Source organism: Lytechinus pictus, chromosome 8 (assembly GCF_037042905.1).
Source record: "Lytechinus pictus isolate F3 Inbred chromosome 8, Lp3.0, whole genome shotgun sequence".
Classification (NCBI taxonomy): Eukaryota; Metazoa; Echinodermata; class Echinoidea; order Temnopleuroida; family Toxopneustidae; genus Lytechinus; species Lytechinus pictus.
Window position 1 is genome coordinate 22,494,268 of NC_087252.1, and position 24,831 is coordinate 22,519,098.

General features: G+C 38.8%; 1 protein-coding gene across 1 annotated transcript; it reads left to right on the forward strand.

The window, feature by feature from the left end:
- Positions 1–3,077: 3,077 nt before the first annotated feature.
- On the forward strand, positions 3,078–23,968 carry LOC129266218 (vacuolar protein sorting-associated protein 26C-like). The gene is made up of 7 exons (XM_064103782.1): positions 3,078–3,260; positions 8,265–8,408; positions 9,457–9,606; positions 11,697–11,852; positions 17,223–17,400; positions 19,800–19,925; positions 21,474–23,968. The coding sequence occupies exons 1-7, from the start codon at positions 3,204–3,206 to the stop codon at positions 21,554–21,556; spliced, it is 894 nt and encodes a 297-aa protein (XP_063959852.1). The 5' UTR covers positions 3,078–3,203; the 3' UTR covers positions 21,557–23,968.
- Positions 23,969–24,831: the final 863 nt, after the last annotated feature.

Consider the following 24,831-nt stretch of genomic DNA (forward strand, 5'->3'; position numbering starts at 1 on the left):
GAGGAGCTGAACATAAACAAAATATGTTTGAAGTGCAGATAGCATCATAGGTAAATATTCGAACTAAACCATTGGCTCTATCTATATAAGCATTCATTAAAAAAATAATAATAATGCCCTATATAGCATGTATATCATCTTGAATTAAATTTAAAAAACATATGCATCAACTATATCTCAAAGAGGAAAAGTATACTAAAAAAAAATACAGTATAAATCCATACAAATTTCAGGATATTTTTATGATGAATTGGGGAGTGTTAAGGGGAGGGGGGGGGGGCATCACGCCCCAGCCCAGTTTGGGGTTAAGAAAGTGTTAAATTATTTTCAGTAATTAATACCCATTTGATTGCCTTGACAAATTATTGGATATATCTTTCAATAAAATGACAAATATTTTTTCCATATTTTCAACAACGTGTATTGTAAAATCAGAACAGCTTCGATAGAAATATCACTTCGCTTACTTTGGAAGTAGTATTGCATTGCAATTAGTAATCCATATATATGTTCCATTTAAAGAGATGGTCGATCCAGGCTGGGAATATTTCTACCAAATTAAGAACTAAAACAATGGGATTGACTGATTGCGTGCATTAGTTATTGCCGCAACTTTCATCTTATGGAGACACATCATTTACACACGTATGAAAAAATGAAACATTTATGACTTAAGTTCATGTAATAATAAGAAAGGAAAGTGGGGATTTGACATCATCAGCCCACTATAATATTCATGACGATGTGCATAACTGTTTTCACAAAATATTGATAAACTTTAAAATTCAATAACTTCCTTATCTGTTATCCGATTTTAAATTTTCAACATTTTGCTTGGTGAATTTTATTATATTTACTTTATAACAATATCAAAGTAATGTGGAGGTTCCGGTCTGCAAACTTCTCTGTTGAGACTCCTCCTATACACAAAAATATAAGTAAATGAAAAAAGTAATAGGCATAAACATTCCTAATTAAACCTTTCTTTAAATAAAGCTAGGGAACAGCTAAGTGTTAAATATACATTCGATGATATCCATAGGCAAATTACTCTTCTAATAAATACTACAATAGTCCCTGAATAAAATATGCTTTCTCCGCATAATACCCCCCCCCCCCGATAATACCCTAACACAATAATGGTGTGTTAATCCCTTGTACTCAGTATTGATTTTAAGGTCATAGTCAGAGTCTCATGGGAATTTAAAAGGGGATTACAGCGTGAAAGTTCCTTTTGATTAGTCCCATATCAATGACATATGGATAGTAATTAAGTCCCTTTAATAGTAAACTTGTCAGACATATCCTGCCATAATCAACAAGTACATGCAGTCAATATAAAAAAACTTCCTACTATTATGCTTTACAGGCAACCCAAACGTCCACATTTTGCAATGAAACTTGTTGACAGGCATGTTTCCATTTTCATTATGCAGTGAAATATGACCGGCATGCATATGTTTCCATTTTCATATTATACTGGTCAATTGACCGGCATGTTTCCATTTTCATATATACCGGTCAATTGACCGGCATGTTTCCATTTTCATTATATACACTGATATATATGGTCAATTGACCGGCATGTTTCCATTTTCATATATACCGGTCAATTGACCGGCATGTTTCCATTTTCATTATATACACTGATATATATGGTCAATTGACCGGCATGTTTCCATTTTCATTAAATACACTGAAATATATGGTCAATTGACCGGCATGTTTCCATTTTCATTATAAACTGAAGCATATGGTCAATTGACCGGCATGTTTCCATTTTCATATATACCGGTCAATTGACCGGCATGTTTCCATTTTCATTATATACACTGATATATATGGTCAATTGACCGGCATGTTTCCATTTTCATTAAATACACTGAAATATATGGTCAATTGACCGGCATGTTTCCATTTTCATTATAAACTGACGCATATGGTCAATTGACCGGCATGTTTCCATTTTCATTATACACTGAAATATATCATGGTCAATTGACCAGCATGTTTCCATTTTCATTATACACTGAAATATATGGTCAATTAACCGGCATGTTTCCATTTTCGTTATACACTAAAATATATGGTCAATTGACCGGCATGTTTCCATTTAATTAATTGACCGGCATGTTTCCATTTTCATTATATGCACTGAAAAAAGTCAATTGACCGGCATGTTTCCATTTTCATATACAATGAAATATATCGTCAATTAACCGGCACGTTTCCATTTTCATATACACTGAAACATATGGTCAATTGACCGGCATGTTTCCATTTTCATTATACACTGAAATATATGGTCAATTGACCGGCATGTTTCCGTTTTCATTATACACTGAAATATATGGTCAATTGACCGGCATGTTCCCATTTAATTAATTGACCGGCATGTTTCCATTTTCATTATATGCACTGAAAAAAGTCAATTGACCATCATGTTTCCATTTTCATTATGGTCAATTGACCGGCATGTTTCCATTTTCATATACACTGAAACATATGGTCAATTGACCAGCATGTTTCCATTTTCATTATATACACTGAAATATATGGTCAATTGACCGGCATGTTTCCATTTTCATAGTACCGGTTAATTAACTGGCATGTTTCCATTTTCATATTATACCGGTTAATTGACCGGCATGTTTCCATTTTCATTATACACTGAAACATATGGTAAACTGACCGGCATGTTTCCACTTTTATAATACACTGTCCATTGACCGGCATGTTTCCATTTTCATTATACAGTGGACATTCTAATGTAATGAAACACAAGTGTGAAGACTCTTTAATTGACATGTAATGGGAGAATTTTCTAAAACAAACAAATTAATTGGAATTTAGCAATTATCATTATAATTTTAAGCTTGGGAAGAGAGTCAGTTAATTGAGAGCTGTAAGAAACTTCTATCCTTCACATGCACACACAGCAACAAAATAAACCCATCCCTGATCGTTGTTATTGTAAGGTTAAAATCAAGAAAACGACTGGTTTTCTACTCTATGCCCTCACGTCCAGTGAACACATGTACCGCACGCTTCGCACCACACATACACACACGGAACACACAGTCTTAACTGACCAATCAGAGAACGGCTGAGAATGGAAACCCGTCGGTCGCTAGCCAGCAGTTGAAGACTGAACTCGAATATCGGGTAATATCAGCCCTGGATTTCACATCTAAGCTATCTAAATGGCGGCTCTAATCGACATTCGTCTCAAGAAAGCCAATAAGATATATAACGAAGGGGTAAGTTTTTAACTTATGTCATGACATGCATTGCTACAATTATCTTTCATCATAAAATTGGGCCGTAAAACTTTGTACAGTCCCGCGTGCTGTATTTTCTGTCGGTAGATAATTGACATGTCTAACTTGGTCAAAAGTGCAGCCGCTTACATGCTTATCACTCATTCAATGAACAAGGTTATGATGCCGCTCATCCAAAATGTCGTGCACAAGGCAGATAACCTTGTTGTCAGTTATGACTCCCTGTGTGGTCACTGTGGAGAAATGAGGTTGGCAATGCATGTTTCATTGTTTGGAAATTGAATTGGCTTATTCATTGTCATTGTTATTCAGAATTCTTGCGGAATCTTGGCCCTTGTTTGGGGGATTATTAAAATAAATGCTTGATTTTTTCACAGTCCCAGCACTTTAGACTGATCTAAAGACGTTAGATCTAACGTTTACGAGTAACGTGTCAAGGCTCATTCATTAATTAGAGTCTAGAATTCGGTGAAAATTAAACTCAATAGACTCTAGACTAGACCTAATCTTTCTAAATTATAAGTAGATCTAAATCTGCATGTAGACTAGATCAAGGCCTAGAGAGTGTTTTGTGTAATTTAGACCACTGCACTTTCCACCAACAGAGGGCCCACACAAATATATCCTCAAAATGCGATCTGGGCCTGGGGTTAGTTTTGCAACACCGGAACAAGTTGAGTCATATTTTATCCACCAATCACGAAGTTAGCTCCAATCTTACTAAACCTGTTTCGTGAAAGGCTAACCAACAAGAATTCCTTGGCTTGATATTGATACTGTGGCGTAACCGAGCTCTGTCGGGGTAGCGTTCTGCCGTCTCGCAGTCTCCAGAACCCAGTCCACGCTTCTCCTCACTCTTATATCTCTTTTTGGGCAGGTTCGCTCACAAAAGTCTATTGTGCAACGTGGTACACTCTCTCATTCCTCTGAATACACCAGATCATCTGCTCACTCACCCTAAATCATGCAAATGAAGCAACTTGGGAGATATTCAGTATACAGCTCAACTTGATTTATTCGGAGCTTACATCTTACAACCGCACGCCACCGCAGCTCCCAGCAAACTGACGTACTTCTCCAATAATCGCAAAGCATATCACAACAAAAAATATCGCCCTCTACGACTAAACTATGAAATACATCTTAAAGGTATAACTCATTATGCTACACAGCCCCTCCCCAAGTCTGGGCTGTCCTCGGACCAGGTATATTAACAACAAAGCATAGAAATGAATTTCTTTAAATGTTATCTCGCTCTTCCCAGAACAGAAGTATAGAAAACATTAAAACATCGTTAATAGTATACAGGTTTATACATTGGCATAGTACATAAAGGAAGTAGCGTTCTTACATTAACAACCAAAGTAATCTATATACAGAAACAGATTGAAAGAGAGTTGTATTGAGATCAGGAAAATATCGAGATGAGAATGATATAAGGAAGGTTAGAAAATAGGAATAAGGAAAACATGGAAGCAAGAAATATAAAGCATACATCAAGGCATAAAACAACATTTTGAATACAAAAATCAAATGCGTGAGAGTCTTTTACTGTTTCTGGCACAAAGTAATACATAGCGAAAGTTCTGTCCAATATCTATTCTGCGGATTTGTAAGTGCTAGAGGATTTCTTCTTGGGGTTTCTTTAAGGCGCATGTCTAGAACTACTTTTCATCATCTCGATCTCTCTCTAAAGACTTCTTTGGAGGCCAAGGCGTTACCCTGTCGTAACAATCAGCGAATGTGCATTCATTCCAACGCAATTCCTACGAAATATCTATCTGAAGAGCAACATCACATGCCAGGTTACATTCCGAGTTTCCGACCTTGGTCACACTCCTACTTCCTGTAGAGTATGTCTTGCTTCATCTCTAGCTGCGAATCCTCCAATAGGACTTCGCCACACTAGACTTTGAAGCCACCTTTGACCAATCGGGCCGGCCGACTGACTGATGCTCTGCTTCCAAGATCTACCTGATTGAAGGTTCTTTCTGTTGGTAACTGCTCATTGCTGATGTCAAGTTCCACGGCAACCACCCTTGCCTCTGCAAAGATCCAACCAAGTGCCCGATGATCCGTCCTGATCTCCGCCCATAGAAGTTCTGTTGCGGCTCCGAAATACTACCATGGCCCATGACTCTTTATGAGCCCCATAGTAATTTTTTCTCTGCTTTCTGAATGCAGTACCCCACTAGCATAGGATATGACTTGCTCCTTCCCAACATAGGACAGCTCCAGTTCCCTCGTTGCTAGTATCTGCATATCCAACAAGTACTTCTCTTCGACGTTCAGAGATCCCCATCTCCACGCTGCACTTATCCTCCAAGGAATTTCAGATCCATTCTTCATAGCCACTCATCGTAGGCGCTATACATGTACATGTATAAGTGCTATCCACGCTGTCGTCTAAACACCGACTCAATAGGCGCTATTCACCCACGTGTATAGGCGCTCTCTTGCCTCTCTCCAGGCACCCTTCCTAGCTGCTATACATTAACGTGCATGGGCGCTACCTCCGCCACACACACTCCGGGCGCTGTTCACCAACGCGTGTATTGTAGACGCTCTCTCTTGCCTCTCTCCAGGCAATCTTCATAGGCGATATACGTGGCGCTCCCTGTAATATAAGTTGTCTGAGCTTCCAATACCACGTTGTTCAATCCCACCGCGGCCACCAGTGTGGCGTAACCGAGCTCTGTCGGGGTAGCGTTCTGCCGTCTCGCAGTCTCCAGAACCCGGTCCACGCTTCTCCTCACTCTTATATCTCTTTTTGGGCAGGTTCGCTCACAAAAGTCTATTGTGCAACGTGGTACACTCTCTCATTCCTCTGAATACACCAGATCACCCGCTCACTCACCCTAAATCATGCAAATGAAGCAACTTGGGAGATATTCAGTATACAGTTCAACTTGATTTATTCGGAGCTTACATCTTACAACCGCACACCACCGCAGCTCCCAGCGAACTGACGTACTTCTAAAATAATCGCAAACCATATCACAACTAAAATTATCGCCCTCTACGATTAAACTATAAAATACATCTTAAAGGTATAACTCATTATGCTACAATACTATTGGCAGAAAGAGCAGGCAAGACATAGCTCCTAGTCACAAAATAGCATATTTTTCAAAAACCATAATGATGATTAAACTGCAATTATTGTGATGAATCAGGAAATAAATCAAATTAAAATAACAGCAGATGCTACATGTAAATATGCATCATATATTCTTAACCCATGGAGACTGGAGCATTCAATTGCAGAGAAAATGAAATTATGAATAATTCATTTCATGATTTAAAAATCACATGATCATGGACGTTGAGATGGGTACATGTACCCCCCGGATATCAGATTTTAATAAATTGTGGAAGTAAGCCATAAAAGTTTCTTAATTGCAAAAATGATGATAATTATATGCTTTTTTATTTCAAACCCCATCAAAACATGGTATAAAAAAAATCTTTTGATACCAAAACGTTTGGGCATTTTCACCATGTAGGCCTATTTCTGTAAAATCAAGAAAAAAAGTGGGAACTGTTTAATATCAACGAATGAGAAATAAGGATCAGATTGCACCAGTGATCATCTCGAAACACACGGCTTCCAGGGGCCTTAGTGCCCTCGAGATGCGCATTACATGCACATAATTTGACCTCACTTGCAAATTGTACTTCTGATTTCCAAAAATTTACTGCTAGAATCTGAACCACACCCCAAAATACATATTTTACAATAATATAGGCCTACAGTTATTAATTCAATTCAATTTATTTCCACTTTAAAAAGCAACAATATAGGCCTACAGTTATTAATTCAATTAAATTTATTTCCACTTTAACCCTAACTAGGCCGGGCTTTTTTGGCTGTTCTGTGGCCGGGGGGGGGGGGGGGGGGGGGGTTGATTCAACCCCCCCCTGAGATCTCGGCCGCTGATTGCGCGAGCGCCGCAAAAATTTGCACGCTGGTAGTGTGCGATGTAATCTACAAGGCTGTATGGTAAAATTTTCCAAAATAATGAGATGTTATTTTATATGAATTAATTATGCTAATTTATGCATAAATCATACTTTTTGCTCTAATTCACTAAATAAAGCTCCTAGAATGCTAATTTTTGGTTAAAATATTCTTTGTAGCATTCTTAACAATGGTAATTGAAAAAAACTTAGGTTTGGAAATCAATTTCTTATGTATTTTATTGTTTTATGAATTTCTTATGTATTTCATTGTTTTTCAACCTTTTGTTTTTCTTTGTTTTTTTCACCAGATTTATTGCACAACCTTTTTGAAGCATAATTATGCTAAAATCAATTGCTTTCAGCTGTTTAAAGTAAAAATAATCATATCTTTATGAATAAGATGAGAAAACTCGATTTGCATTGACTTTGTACACAAAATCACGTTTTGGAACAATTTTTGGTCTGACACGCACTTACAAAATGTTGCGTAATTTCGGAACCACGTACCCGGGCGTCGTAAATTTGGTCTCAAAAGATGCGCGAGACTTAAAAGTATAAACTCTGCGATTGCCGCGGTCAAAAAATTTCGCGCGGCGGAATAATCGCAGAAAATGTTGAGGGGGGGGGTTGATTCAACCCCCCCCCCCCCCCGGCCATTTTAGGGTTAAAAAGCAGCAATATACAAATCAATACAATGTTCAATATATCTCAATACTAATATAGTGGGGGATCATAAAAGCACAAATAATGGCTTATTAAAATGACCCCTTACAGAACAAGTAAACATGCAAAGATAAAATAACACAAATGACAACAATGTATAATACAAAATAAAGGAGGGCAAGAACAAAAGGAAGAAGATAGAAAGGAAACATTTGGTATATGTGAGTTTTGAATCAATCAGTTAAATTAAATAGGAGGTATCTTTTATACAGACGTTTAAATTGTTTTTCAGTCCTAATATAAAATTTTTAGATTATTAGAGTTTATAAGAAAAATATTGCTTCTTTATTTCTGAAGGATGTACTTGCAGGAGTGATTGTCATACAAACAAAGACTGAGTTTCAACATCAAGGAATAACATTGGTCGCTGACGGATCGGTTAATCTTCAACTTAGCAGTAAAAGCGTTGGTCACTTTGAGGCATTCTACAACTCTATCAAGGTAATTAAAAAATAATAATTTGCAGTTTATGATATAAGTAAAGGGGAAGTTCACCTTTACGATAAGTTGGTTTAGATAAAAGCAGAAAAATGTAATACTGTAGGGAAAATATTTGGGAAGTTTTGATGGAAATCCTTCATACAGTATATTTTGAAAGGTTTCACTTTCTGATTCCCTCATATACCCATGGTAGATCGTACCCCCCCCCCCCCCCTCCCCACATATTCAACTTTCAGTTTTGAAAAGTAGCATTTAACAAAAATGTATAATACATGACATAGGAATGGACTGTTTGATGCTGCTGATGCCACTGCTACTACTACTCCTACTATTACATTTACAGTAATTTACTTAAGTAGTATTAGTATTAGTAGTAGTAGTAGTAGTAGTAGTAGTAGTAGCAGTAATAGTAGTAGCAGTAGTATTAGTAGAAGTAGTAGTAGTAGTAGTGGTACAACTACTACTTCAACTACTTTTCCTTTTCCTTTTATACTTCTCTTACTTTTACCAATACTATCAAGACTACTGCTACTACTACTACTACTACTACCATTATTACTACTGCCTCTACTACCACTTCTACTACTACTACTTCTACTACTACTACTACTGGTACTACTACTTTACATCTGGGATAATAATAATAATAATAATATGTCCATTTATATAGTGCAGTTACTATGTGCATATACTCAACTGCGCTTTGATACTTGGTATCATATTATTACCCCGGCTGTAGCTAAGCCGCCATATTAATAGGCGCTAAAGCGTTCAAGGAATAATTCCTGCCGGGTACCCATTCACCTCACCTGGGTCGAGTGCAGCACAATGTGGATGAATTTCTTGCCGAAGGAAATTACGCCATGGCTGGGATTCGAACCCACGACCCTCTGTTTCAAAGTACGAAGACTAATCCACTGGGCCACAACGCTCCAGAAGATGATGATATTACATATATATATATATGAAAGGTAATGATAAAAATGCACTGTAGTGGAATTACACATATTGTGAACCTTTCTTTTTTTCTCTATCTCTCGCTGTCCAGCCCATTCAACTTCTGACGGTTTCACTTAATGCTGCCAAGCCAGGCAAAATCCCAGCAGGAAAGACGGAAATACCCTTCGAAGTGCCACTGAAAGCCAAACTCAACAAAACCCTCTATGAAACTTACCATGGTGTGTTTGTCAACGTTCAGGTCAGTATTTAGCACGCAAGTTCTGGTAACATTTCTTTCAATGTGTTAATTTGTATTTATGTTATTAAATGTTATTATACATGTTTGTCATGATGTTATTATTTCTTCCTGTTGGAAAGTAATTAAATTGAATTTAGATGCATTTATTTGTTAACAACCTAAAGATTGTTTCTTTGAGACAGGGAAAATTTGAACACATTCTTTTCTTCTGTAATTAGTTCTGGAGAAAGAATTAAAAAAAGAGGAGGAGAAGGAGGAACAAGAAGAAGGTGATGGAGAATGAGAAGGGAACGGAGGAAAATAAGAAGGATGGGGAGGAGGAGGAGAAGAAGGGAAAAGAGAAGAGAATAGGAAGGGAAGATGGATTTTGAAGTAGATTTAGGAAGAAGGAGAATGATGAAAGAGTTCCTGACAAGCTGGATGTTATTAAAGATCAATGTAGACCTTGCCTAATTAATAGTTTACCAAGGGCGTGGCTGGTTTGAGCATAGGGAGGTGCACATCTTGGGAAGATGGAACTAAAGTGATAAGGGGGGTGCACATCTTGGGGAGGTGGAACTAAAGTGGTATGGGGGGTGCACATCCTGGGGAGGTGGAACTAAAGTGGTAAGGGGGGTGCACATCCTGGGGAGGTGGAACTAAATGATAAGGGGGGTGCACATCCTGGGGAGGTGGAACTAAAGTGGTAAGGGGGTGCACATCCTGGGGAGGTGGAACTAAAGTGGTAAGGGGGTGCACATCCTGGGGAGGTGGAACTAAAGTGGTAAGGGGGGTGCACATCCTGGGGAGGTGGAACTAAAGTGGTAAGGGGGGTGCATGTCTTGGGGAGGTGGAACTAAAGTGGTATGGGGGTGCACATCCTGGGGAGGTGGAACTAAAGTGGTAAGGGGGGTGCACATCCTGGGGAGGTGGAACTAAAGTGATAAGGGGGGTGCACATCCTGGGGAGGTGGAACTAAAGTGGTAAGGGGGGTGCATGTCTTGGGGAGGTGGAACTAAAGTGGTATGGGGTGCACATCTTGGGGAGGTGGAACTAAAGTGGTATGGGGTGCACATCTTGGGGAGATGGAACTAAAGTGGTATGGGAGGTGCACATCTTGGGGAGGTGGAACTAAAGTGGTATGGGGGTGCACATCTTGGGGAGGTGGAACTAAAGTGGTATGGGGGTGCACATATTGGGGAGGTGGAACTAAAGTGGTAAGGGGGTGCACATCCTGGGAAGGTGGAACTAAAGTAGTAAGGGGGTGCACATCTTGGGGAGGTGGAACTAAAGTGATAAGGGGGGGTGCACATCTTGGGGAGGTGGAACTAAAGTGGTATGGGGGTGCACAACTTGGGGAGGTGGAACTAAACTGGTAAGGGGGGTGCACATCCTGGGAAGCTGGAACTAAAGTAGTAAGGGGGTGCACATCCTGGGAAGGTGGAACTAAAGTGGTATGGGGGTGCACATCCTGGGAAGGTGGAACTAAAGTAGTAAGGGGGTGCACATCTTGGGGAGGTGGAACTAAAGTAGTAAGGGGGTGCACATCTTGGGGAGGTGGAACTAAAGTGGTATGGGGGGTGCACATCCTGGGAAGGTGGAACTAAAGTAGTAAGGGGGTGCACATCTTGGGGAGGTGGAACTAAAGTAGTAAGGGGGTGCACATCTTGGGGAGGTGGAACTAAAGTGGTATAGGGTGCACATCTTGGGGAGGTGGAACTAAAGTGGTATGGGAGGTGCACATCTTGGGGAGGTGGAACTAAAGTGGTATGGGGGGTGCACATCTTGGGGAGGTGGAACTAAAGTGGTATGGGGTGCACATCTTGGGGAGGTGGAACTAAAGTATTAAGGGGGTGCACATCTTGGGGAGGTGGAACTAAAGTGGTATGGGGGGTGCACATCTTGGGGAGGTGGAACTAAAGTGGTAAGGGGGGTGCACATCTTGGGGAGGTGGAACTAAAGTTTTAAAAATCAGCTGTTGAAAACGGAAGAAGGGGTACAAATTTTGTGTTGCTTGCCAGTGTCGGAACTCCTGTGCCTCAGCAGGAGGGTGCGCCCCCTCCTCCCAGCCTACGCCCTTGTTTACCTTTAGTTTTTTTTTATGATCACAGTACACATTAAAGGCCCAGGTGAAACGCTCTCTCCTTGCCAAGGATCTGGTGAAAACGACAGAATTCATCATTGAATACAGGGACCAGAAGGTCAAAGCGGAACTCAAGCCTGTACCATTCTCCATCACGCCACAGTCCCTACAGAACGTCAAAGATGTGAGCATGAAAATGTTAAATTCCTATCATTTTTGTCTCACCTGCATAGCAGTGTGAGACTACAGGCGCCGCTTTTCCGACGGCGGCGGCGTCAACATCAAATCTTAACCTAAGGTTAAGTTTTTGTCAATGAACTTTGGCCGAATGGGGGTATCTGTTGAATTACCATCATAACTTTGAAAGTTTATGGATCTGATTCATGAAATTTGGACATAAGAGTAATTAAGTATCGCTGAACATCCTGTGCGCATTTCAGGTCACATGACCAAGGTCAAAGGTCAATGAACTTTGGCCGAATGGGGGTATCTGTTGAATTACCATCATAACTTTAAAAGTTTATGGATCTGATTCATGAAACTTGCACATAAGAGTAATCAAGTATCACTGCATATCCTGTGCGAGTTTCAGGTCTTATGATCAAGGTCAAAGGTCATATAAGGTCAATGAACTTTGGCCAAATTGGGGGTATTTGTTGAATTACCATCATATCTCTGTAAGTGTATTGGTCTAGTTCATAAAACGTGGACATAAGAGTAACCAAATATCACTGAACATCTTGTGCGAGTTACTGTAGGTTTCAAAGTCAGCACTGCTGCTATATTGAATCGTGTGACGCAGGTGAGACCGCCAGAGGCATTCCACTTGTTAGCTCATCCGGCCCGAAGGGCCAGATGAGCTTATGCCGTGGCGTGGCGTCCGTCGTCTGGCGTCCACAATTTCAAATTGCTTCTTCTTCGCCATTTCAAGTCCGATTTCAATTCTGTTTGCTTTTTATGATAGCACTAGGTGGGGGATTCAAAACTTCTACACAGCATTTTGAAACTCATTAAATATGCTAATGTATGCACATTTTTTTCAAAATTCACAAAAAATGCTTCTTCTTCTTTATTTATTGACCGATTTTTAATTTTTTGCTTCCATCTGGTAGAGCTTTATGAGGTTTACCAAACTTCTACACAGAATTTTGAAATTTTGACTAGAACAATTTTTATGCTAATTTATGCGAAATTAATTTATGCATATTTTTAAAAATTCACATAAAATGCTTCTTCTTTATTTGTTGACCAATTTAGATTTTTTTCTTCCATCTGGTAGAGCTTCATGAGGTTCACCAAACTTCTATACAGAATTTTTAAATTTGGAGTAGAAAATTATGCTAATTTATGCAAAATTCATAAATCACAGAAAATGCCTCTTCTTTATTTGTTGACTGAATTTCAAAAGCTTCTTCTTCATCATTTCAAGTCTGATTTCAATTCTGTTTGCTTTATATTATAGCATTAGGTAGGGGATTCAAAACTTCTACACAGAATTTTGAAACTCATAAAATATGCTATTAAATTTATGCGTATTTTTAAAAATTCAGATAAAATGCTTCTTCTTTAATTGTCGACCGATTTTGATTTTTTTTCTTCCATCTGGTAGAACTTCATGAGGTCAACCAAACTTCTGCATAGAATTTTGATATTTTCAGTACAAAATTATATACCAATTTATGCAAAATGTATTCATAAATCACAGAAAATTCCACTTCTTCTTTATTTTTGTTCCATCTGAGAGCTACATGAGGGTCACCAAGGTTCTACACAGAGAACCTTTTTAGGCAATTTGCTTCCTCTTTTTCACATATACAGATTTTTTTTCTTTCCTACTATATAGTCTTATGTTTTTTCCCGTCACACCTAGCGGATTACCATATCAGTTACACCATATGTGTATATATTTATATATTTTTTCATATACATTTCTTTTTTGGATATATTTATATACATATCACTTATAGATACATATTTACACTTACCTTCTTCTCTTAGTTTGTTTAATGCTTTATCATATATACTTATATGTCTTTTGCACATTATCAGTTGTTCCCCATTCTTTTTCTTCTTCCCCCCCCCCCCCTCTTATGCACCAGTTTATTAAGCCTTTCTTTGTAACCTGTTTGACCCACCTCTCACTAATTCTCTAGTTATTCATCCCTCTATCACTGTTTTGTTCCAGATCCTGTTTGATGTTGCCTGCCTCATTATCTTAATCCCTCTTGGCCTTACTTACACTAACTTCCCTTTGTGTCTGCCTACTCCTTTTCTTTCATCCCCTTCACTAACCTGATTGGTCTTCTCTACTCACTAATGCCCCTTTTGTCTCCTTGTTTCTAGTGTTGCTGTAGCTTGTTTGTGGTCTATATTATGGTTGTTCCACTTTATATGTTTGTCATTTTGCCTCCGACGAAGATTCTGCTAGGATCGAAAGCTTAGGCCCCTTTTTGACTTTATAATTTATGTTCTACACAGAGTTTAGAAATTTTGACTAGAAAATTATTTATGCTTAATTTATATGAAATTTATTCATAGATCACAAAAAATGCTTCTATGTCATTTCTTCATCAATTTCAATTCTATATCCTCAATTTATGTCACCAATGTAATTCACTACAGTGTCAACTGGGCTGAAATTAAAATTGTGTTAAATTTTGTGGCGAGATGCCGGATGAGCTCCACATCGTTGATGTGCTACTTGGATTTCATATTCCTGCGTTTTACTCCTTATATACAATCTAAAATAATAAAAAGCAATTGCCAGAGTTATTTAGTTATTTTATTATGTGCCCCACTGCCCCTTGTTCCAAGGGAAATGCATTATTCCAAGTGGATATTAGACAAAATTTATATAGCCTAATATAACTGGACATAAAACACAACAGATCGCAATTAGACTAAATGGTTGTAGACAATTTAGCATTAGACCGTTCATGAAAAGAAATGGAAAGACAACAATGTAGACCAATAATTCATTGAAATTATTGCAGTCGATTAAATTTGGAAAGTGAAGTGGGGTCAGAAAAGAAATATTACTGGCATGTTCTTAATACAGAGATACCAGACTGTTGCTTGATCTCATGTAAATATCATAAGATTTTCCTTATCAGGCTTTTCAGCCTTTATAGTGTACAACACCTAAATACACTACTCAAAAAAAGTTAAGGACCACTTTTTAATGTGTGTATACAATTTTCAAACCGGGTGTTGTATTTCTAGAAATACCCGAATATGGCTGTCTTGAATCTCCTCAAATACCCTGTAACAATTTCACACATGGGTGGTTTCAGTTGTTGCATGATGTCTCTCGCATTATTGCATATCCTGAAAAGTGGGCCCATTGTGAAGTGGTACAAATGTGGATTCAAATGCATTTTCTGTCTTTAGTCTCTACAATCAACAAATTGCTGACAACAGCAATGCCAAGATACAGCTGTCCAGGATGCCATCAAACACAATGAAATCAATTTCACACATGCAGTTCTTTCATGTCTCTTGCATCATTGCAATGTGCCCGTACAAAAGTGGCTTCCAAAGCATTTTCTGTCTTTAGTCTCTACAATCAACAACTTGCTGACAATAGCAATGCCAAGATACAGCTGTCCAGAATGCCATCAAACACAATGACATCAATTTTACACATGCAGTTCTTTCATGATGTCTCTGGCATCATTGCAGTGGGCCATAAGACAAGTGTCTTCCAAAGCATTTTCCGTCTTTAGTCTGTACAATCAACAACTTGCCTACAACAGCAATGCCAAGACACCACCTAAGTGAAACAGATGTAGCCAGAGCCCTAGGGATGCTGGAAGCTGGCCTCAGTCAGCGAAGAGTAGCCAGAATGATGGGCGTGTCACACAGTGTCATTAGCAGAGCAAATCAAAGACACCGAGAGACAGGGCTATACTCCGAGAGACCCCGCAGTGGCCGACCAGTTTCGACAACCCCTAGAGATGATCGCTACTTGACGAATCTCAGCCTCCGCAACCGCTTTCACAGTGCACGCCGCCTCAACAATGACTTCGCTGCAGCAACTGGAGTGATTGTTTCCACTCAAACAATCCGTAACCGACTTCACAGAGCCAATATGCATGCCAGACGGCCAGCTCAGTGTGTCCCACTCACCCCTGCTCACAGAAGAATTCGTCTCAACTGGGCCCGGGAGCATGTCAGATGGACCAGACAGCAATGGCGTAGAGTTCTGTTCACAGATGAGAGCAGATTTTCCCTTGACCACAATGATGGACGTTCGAGAGTCTGGAGGCGACCAGGAGAGAGATTTGCAGACCCCTGTATTGCAGAACATGACCGTTATGGGGGAGGCAGCGTCATGGTGTGGGGAGGCATCACCTACGCCAACCGTACTCGTCTCTACGTGGTCCCAGGGGGAGCAATGACAGGAGTGAGGTACAGGGATGAGGTCCTTGAACCTATAGTGGTGCCATTTGCAGAAAATGTGGGACAAAACATCATTTTCATGGATGACAATGCCCGTGCCCACCGAGCTAGGGTGGTGACCGAGTTCCTTGAGGGCCAGGGGATTGAGCGTATGGAGTGGCCAGCGAGGTCCCCGGACTTAAACCCGATAGAGCACGTCTGGGACATGATGGGGAGGAGTCTCGAGCAGCTCGAAGCCCATCCACTTGGACTGCAGCAGCTGGGTGTGGCTCTGGAGGCTGCATGGGATGCACTGGACGTCAGAGACATCAATCGCCTCATCAGCTCCATGAGACAGCGCTGTGAAGCCGTTATTGCTGCAGGAGGTGGTCACACTCGTTACTGAACTGCCTGAAAGACACTCAGACATTCGTTTTTACCACTTCATGTCGGTAGCTGATACCCCTCGGGGCCCACTTTTCAGGATGTGCAGTGATGCGAGAGACATTGTGCAACAACTGAAACCACCCATGCGTGAAATTGATTACAGCGTGTTTAAGGACATTTAGGACAGTTGTACTGAGGTATTTCCAGAAATAAAACACCTTGTATAAAATCTTTATGTACGTTTTAAAAAGTGGTCCTTAACTTTTTTTGAGTAGTGTATAACAAGAATAGATGGATCATCAGCAGCGGTCATAACATTTCATGGAATTAATCCTACTGGGTATCCATTCACCTTAACTTGGTCGAATGCAGCAGGGCAATTCCATAAAATGATCAACCTTTTTGTACGTCCGACCCCCATTTTTCTCAAGTTTTACTTCACTTCATAACTGACCAAGTCATGGTCCTTTGAGAACTTACAGACTGTCGAAAGAACAAGAAATCAGAGACAGAAAATTACATGAAGGTTCCACATGTAGGGGGTTGACGTACATATTTTATGGAATTGCCCAGCACAGTGTGGATCAATTTGGAAATTATGCCATGGCTGGAATTTGATCCCACGACCCTATGTTCTAGAGTCCGGAGACTAATCCACTAGGCCACAATACTCCACTTGTATAGGTCTTTGGGACTATCTGGCTTCCCTTTAGGCCATTGAGTAAAACCGACTGGCTTCCATGTCTTAATATGACCTTTTTCTTCTGTTAAATTTCTGTCATTCCAGAAAACTTCACTCCCTCACTTCTCCATCAAAGGGAGACTCGACTCAGCGAGCTGCTGCATCAAGAACCCTCTCACGGGTCATGTGATCATCGAGCAGTGTAACGCACCAATCAAATCTGTGGAAATCCAGCTGGTCAGAGTGGAAACGTGTGGGTGTGCCGAGGGCTACGCAAGGGATGGTAAGCCTACTCGCTTTCATAACCTAATTAACGTTTAATATCTAAACTGGGTTCCAAAAGAAACTTATCGAACTTCATAAGCGCACTACACAAATTCCACCCAGTCAAAATGAGCAAAATTTTGACACAGACTAGCTTCAATAATCTTTACTAAGCACATGTCAATAATTAAGAGATTAGTTGAATCACAGAGAGGCTGTAGCCCCTCAAAGCAATTGGTTCCGGAATCCTAAGTCACAAAATGGCAAATGAAAATGAGATGGGATTGAACAAACTTACCAGTTTATCAAAGTTCACAGTATGATCTTTGACATGTTTAATTGATTGCCTCAATAAGTAAGAAGTTACAGGAACTTAAAATTAAAATTTTGAACACACCTATTAAGGTCAAAGAAGCATAATGCATGAAGGGGACTCAATAGCAGTCAAGCAAAGAATGACCATTTGGTTTAATCCCATTTCATTTTCATTGGTCTTTCTTCTGCCATTTTGTGACTTTGTGCGCTTGTTAACCCTCAATCTCCCGGGGTATTCTGATTCTTGTCATTCCCGGGGGGGGGGGGGGGGGGGGCATAATAATAATAATAATAGTACATTTCTTAAAAACGCATAACACCTACAGGTCTCTATGCGCCATTATGGCCCCCCCTTAAGATCTCAGCCGTGGATTGCGCGATCACAACGAAAATTTGCATGATGGTAGAGAATGACGTAATCTACGCAGTTGCATTGGTAAATTTCACTGAATTCATATATTTTTATTTTATATGAATTAATTATGCTAATTTATTCATGAAATCATACTTTTTGCTCTGATTCACTAAATAAAGCTCCTAGAATGCTATTTTTTGGTGAAAAATTCTTTATAGCATTCCTAACAATTGTGAATGAAAAAAATTCTGGTACCAAGACCGATTTCTTATGTATTTTATTGTTTTTTAAATTTCTTATGTATTTCCTTGTTTTTTTACTTTTTGTTTTTTATTGTTTTTTCAATGGAAATCGTTCCAGACTTAATTCTAATCATAAACAAGGCAAAATTAATTAAGTTTGATCATTAAAAGTAGAAATAATGATACATTTATGAATTTTGGCCAAATACACAATTTGCATTGGATTTGTACATGAAATCAAGTTTATGAGCAATTTTGGGTCTGACATGCACTTACATAATGTTGCGTAATGTCGTAACCGCGTACCCGGGCGTCACAAATTTGGTCTCAAAATTTGCGCGAGACTTGAAAGTAAAAAGTCAGTGAGCGGCATGGTCAAAAAATATTGCGCAGCAGATATATCGCAAAAATTGTCGAGGGGGGGGGCCATAATGGCCCTCCCCCCGGCAGAATTAGGGTTAAGTTTGATAGGTTTCTTTTGAAACGCAGTTTATATAGTTTATATATATATATATATATATAACAATATTCCTGAGAATTTTTTTCCCCTCTTTCTTATACATTTAATGTCTCTCATATTATACCCTACTCTTTAATCCTAACTTACCTGGGCTATTTTGCGAGGTTTAAGTCCTGGGGGTGGGGCTTTAGGCCCCCTCTCCTAAGATCCCAGCCCCGGATCGCGCAATCGAGACAAAAATTTGCACAAAGATAGAGAATGACATAATCTACAACGTTTCACAGGTAAATTGCTCTAAATTCATATTATATGAATTAATTATTCTAATTTATTCATGAAATCATACTTTTTGCTCCAATTCACTAAATAAATCTGGAAAGCTAATTTGTAATTAAAATATTCTGTATGGTATTCTTAACAACTGTAAAATGATCCAGTACCAAAATCAATTTCTTATGTATTTTATTGTTTTTTTAATTTCACATGTATTTCCTTGTTTTTAATCTTTTTATTTTTATTCTTTTTTTTTCGACAAAATTCATTGGGGATATTATTTCAGTCATAAATAGCATCAAATTAAATTAATGATGTGAACAAATGTGCGAAAAATCACTCATTTATGAATTTTAGATGAAACAGATTTTGCATTGACTTTGTACATGATATATATGTTTTTTCGATCAACTTTATTCAGACATGCACTTACATAATGTTGCGTAATTTTGTAACGGCATGTCCGGGCATCACAACCTTGGTTTCGAAAGTTGCACAAGACTCAAGTAAAAAGTTGGCGGATATATCGTGGAAAATGTTGAGGGGGGGCTGAAAAGGCCCCTCCCCAAGTAAGTTGGGTTAACCAAGCTCAATATGTAATGAAAATTGATTGATTCATTTGCATTATCTTTCGCTTGTCTTCAAAATATTCAAATTCTGCCCCCCCCCCCCTTCCCCATGTAATTTCTATTAAGTTTTTCAGCCATTTTCACATTCCTGGCATCAGGAAATTGTATACCTTAAGCATTCTTTTTTTCATTTTGATTCTGTAGCCACAGAGATTCAGAACATCCAGATCGGTGAAGGCAACATCTGCAGAGGTCTGACGATACCAATGTACATGGTCTTTCCCCGTCTTTTCACGTGCCCTACGTTAGCCACTAGTAACTTCAAAGTTGGTAAGTTTACCGTCATTGAATCATTGAAGTTTTTCATTCTGTAAACGATCAAATTATTACCCAATGCACATGGTTTTTTCCTTGCCTCTTCACATGCCATACGTTAGCCACTAGTAATTTGAAAGTTAGTAAGTTTGCAATAAATGATGACAAGTATGAAAGGAACCAACGATGCAGGGTCTGCAAAACCGGGGGGGGGGGGGGGGGGGGGTTGTAGGGCTGCCCCCACTATTGTTTATAAATGTGCACAAAAATGTAAAAGTAACCATCTGATTGTGATTTTCTATATGGTCAGCCCCCCCCCCCCCACTACTTTCAAAATGTTTCACGGCTCCTGTAATGGAGCCTCCACTTTTGTCTGTATGTTTGCTTAACAGCAGGTTAAACTGTTTCTATTCCAAGGGCTTATAAAAACTTTTGATTGCCTATAAATTAGGCTTATAGGGCAAACAAACATCACACAATTGTGAAGTCACATGCTTGATGCCCAGTAACAGTGCTTCACAGCCAATCAGAGTCAAGGAAAGATGTCAGAACTAAAGGCCACCGCACACCTTACGACTGTTCACGATTCAATTTTGGAACAAATCGTACCTTGCTCATTTTCTGAAAATGTGAATGGAACATATCATTATATTTGAGGTTAAAATTGATTGAAAGTATACTAATATAACCATTTTGAAAAATTGCAAACCTTTATTTTGGAGTAAAGACCAAATTAGTTTCAAATTGTAGCCAATCGTACAACTGCTATGACGTCATTACGACTAGATATTAAATTTGCTTTTATTCTGAGAAGGATGATAGCATAGTCACAGATTTGAACATAGGTATTTGTACGATGATTTCGAACATTACACAGTAAGATATTCCAAGTCTCAATATTAGCATCAAATTCTACATTTTATTCTGAAATAGGGTCGCAGACCAATCGTAAGGTGTGCGGTCGCCTTAACAACTTGTCTGACAAAAATTTTGATGAAATGCTCCCCAGCAGTCAAAAGGGGGAAAATGACAGAGCCGCTCTCTACAATGCACCAATTCCTTTGAAAATGTAAGTCAAATCACAATAGAGAGCTGAGAGGCTTTTGTCGAAAGTTGGTGGACCGGGACAGCATCGGAATCTCTTGACTCTGGACAACGACATGTTCGCAATTGTTCGTCCGGTGCAAGTCTTTGGATGATCACCTGTCCCTGTCCACCAACTTTCGACAAAAGCCTCTCAAGCTCTCCATTGTGATTTGATTTGCATTTTCAAAGGCATCGGTGCGTTGTAGAGAGCGGCTCTATAGTAAATGCGAAAACTTTCTAATGTGAATACCAGGAGAAATAGATTTAGATCATAAAAATTAATCTTGATAATTTCATCATAATTTGTTGCCTTTGATTAGTTATATTAGGCTCAAATATTTTGTTTTCATTTTGTCAACCAATGCTTTGTTTGCATTTACTTAAACTGAAATCGTGATTATGGATGCTGCCCCGGAAACTGAATGCATAACCAATCATTACCCGAGATGTTTTCCTCTTTCTTTATCCTTTCTGCAGAGTTTGAGATCAACCTTGTAGTGGTCCTGCACGATGATCACCTGATAACAGAAAACTTTCCCATCGTTCTGACAAGATTTTGAGATACAGCAAAAACACCAACTTCAAAGCAACTTCTATACAGACAACAAATACCAAAATCATTCAATGTATGATTATGTTATTTAAGGCCTTGTCATACACGTTGCGTGCAGTCACCCTCAACAGGTTTTGAGCATGTTCGAAACTTTTCTGCTTGCAAATCAGACTGGTGTGCGCTCCTGCTGGCAACTGCGTGCGAGATATGTCAATGCGGGCGACCTGCGGGTAGCAAAAGTAGTCACCCGCAAGGCTTGCACGGAACGATGTGACAGGGCCATAAGGCGACCGCACACCTTACGATTGGTCTGCGACCCGATTTCAGAATAAAATGTATTCGAAGTTGATGCTAATATTGAGACTTGGAATATCTTACTGTGTAATGTTCTAAATCATCGTACGAATACCTATGTTCAAATCTGTGACTATGCTATCATCCTTCTTAGAATAAAAGCGAATTTAATATCTAGTTGTAATGACGTCATAGCAGTCGTACGATTGGCTACGTTTTGAAACTAATTTGGCCTTTACTCTGAAATAAAGGCTTGCAATCTTTCAAAATGGTTATATTAGTATTCTTTCAATTAATATAAACCTCAAATAGAATGATATGTTCCATTCACATTTTCAGAAAATGAGCAAAATGCGATTTGTTCCAAAATTGGATCGCGAACCGTCGTAAGGTGTGCGGTGGCCTTTAAACTTAAAGCCTTATACCTTGCAGTTATCCATTCATCTTCTAGATGAAGAAACTACAACTGAATATAGGGCAGGGGCGGATCCAGGATTTTCCAAAGGGGGGGGGTACATTTTCCCCGGATGAAAATTTGACAATCCCCCAAAAAAGTCCTCAATTTCAAAGTGGGGGAGGGGGGGGCACACTTCGGTAAAAACGGCATATTTACATTAAAATTGGTATTATGGCTCTCAAAAGGGGAGGGGGGCACAGGCCAGATGTCCCCCCCCCCCCTGGAGATCGGCCACTGATAAAGGGGTGTGATATAAATGACTTGAATATACTCCCTTTACATGGTAACTCTTCATAGACATAATTCTGAGAACTTTGTACTCATATTGGTGACCTTAAACTTTTATGGCAAGTGAATTAGGATTTACTGACACAAGGCAACCACTGGAAATCCCTGTATAATAATTCCATCTTTGAATCTTAGCCACTCTATCCCATATATCCAACTTCAGACTTCCTAGCAGGGATGGCCTTGAGGTCTAATTTTGCCAGCCTTGGCCTCTGTCGGAGTCACATGTACAAAGGCTATGGAAGAAGGTTTTCCTTGTGACTCACAAGTATTGGCTTTGACTTCATCCCTGCTTTCTAGTCTCATTTTCGGACAATATTGGAGTGTTCACTTGGTCTACTAGCAGATGGTTGAATGTCTCAGATCAGCTAGATCATCATGGCTAAACCCACTTCAGTTTGGTTTAAAAACCATAATTACTATCTAGTCCAAACATTAGATGGCCTTAATGGCTTTTAGTCAAATGCCAAGGTGGTTTAATTTCCACTTCATTTTACTTATTATTTTCCACTTTGTCAGATAAAATCTTTTTATCAATAAACAGATCATCTAATCATACACATACAGGTGTAAGACCTTGTGCATATTAGACAAAATGTTTACAGCCTAAATAGAAAATAGACAAAATGGTAAATGGGCTCAATGGAAGTTAGACCAAATGGTTTGTAGGATTTTGGGGATTTAATTTCAACTGAGCACCTGATGATATATCAATGATATGAAGACATGCCATTATATAGCAACTCTATATTTCATTTAATTGATCATGAAGTCAAGAAATTGTATTAATTCAAAAGCATTCGGTAATCATTCTTTTATGAATTACATGGCTTATAAATTATGCAGTAACACTATGTCATACCTGCTAAATGTTCCTTTTAAATAGGAATATTTCTAATTCTTGAAATGAAATTTGCTGTTTTAACATGTGTGATCCTATTTTTGAGGAAATCTCTCCGCAATTTGTTCCTGTTTCTTGGCTGTCGGGATTGGCAGGTATGCTGTGTCTTTGGAAATCCTGAACAGTGTCCATGGACTTGTGGGAAATAAAAAGCCTAGTATAAAGACAGATAGAGCCACTATGACTGATTAACTAAGACTAAGTTAAATAATTGGTCATAGTGGCTGACCATTTAGATGACAACAATTACTCTGGGGTCTTTTCATATTAAAGTTAAAATAGGCGAGTGGGGATTAGAACTCACAACCACACCCTAAACCAAGCAACCCCTGCTCTTTTGGGGGTGGGGAAGGGTGGAAGCAGTGTAATATGAAGATTTGATTTGGAAAGAATTATATTTGTTTTGTAATGAAATTATTACATGTAATGTATATTCCATTTTGTATAAAGAAAGAATATATCATTTTCATTATTCAAAATGCTTTGTCTTACTAGTATTTCATTGGTATACATGATGTGTATGAGGGAAACGATGATGATAATCATTGGCAGAAAGAGGAGTAGAAGAGGAAGAGGTGAAAAGACAGAAAGAGAGAGAATAGAAAGAGGCAGAAAAATGGCAAAGAAGAAGCAGAATAAAAAGGAAATGAGAAGATGAAGGGAAAGGAGGAGAAAGAGAAGAAAGAAGAAGCGGAAGAAGAGGAAATAAACAAGGAAAAAGAGAAAGATGAGTTGGAAGAAATGAGGAGATGATGAAGATGAAGGAGGAAGAAAGGAGATAGAGGAGGAAAAGGAGGAAGATGAGTTCGAGGATGAAATGGAGAAGGAGTCGATTATGTTAAAATTTCGTTTGCAATTTGTTACATGGAACATACATGTAAATTTTTAAGATATGTAAATTTTATAATAAGGGGCCTGTTGCATAAAAGAAAAACTATGGCATTTTTTTGCCATAATTTTTGTTTATTTGCCAGTTTTTTATGGAAACAGTTTTATGCAACAGGCCCAAGGATGTTCTCCATGACATCATAGAAAATTATGATTAAGATCTTTCATGAGATATTAAATTGTGTATTGTTAATTATTGATTCATAAACCTGAAGAAATAATGTGTCAGTGTTTGTGATGTCATCAGTCCCCTCATTTGCATACCACCCACGATTTGCATATCAATCACTGTTATGTCCAAACAAGCGAAACTTGAGATGATCGATGCAACTCTCTTGTTTTATTTTAGATTTTGATGAGATATTAAGTGTTACACGTTTTATTCCAGTACTCGAATCAACTTTTATTGGGATTAGCTCGACATTTAGTCAAATTGAAATGAAAATGATATGTG

Excerpts from the sequence above, each read along its gene's own strand:
- LOC129266218 (XM_064103782.1), top strand. The coding sequence starts at position 3,204 with ATGGCGGCTCTAATCGACATTCGTCTCAAGAAAGCCAATAAGATATAT. Across the intron at positions 3,261-8,264 it reads ATAAGATATATAACGAAGGG|GATGTACTTGCAGGAGTGAT; the intron begins GTAAGTTTTTAA and ends TTATTTCTGAAG. Across the intron at positions 9,607-11,696 it reads GTGTGTTTGTCAACGTTCAG|TACACATTAAAGGCCCAGGT; the intron begins GTCAGTATTTAG and ends TTATGATCACAG.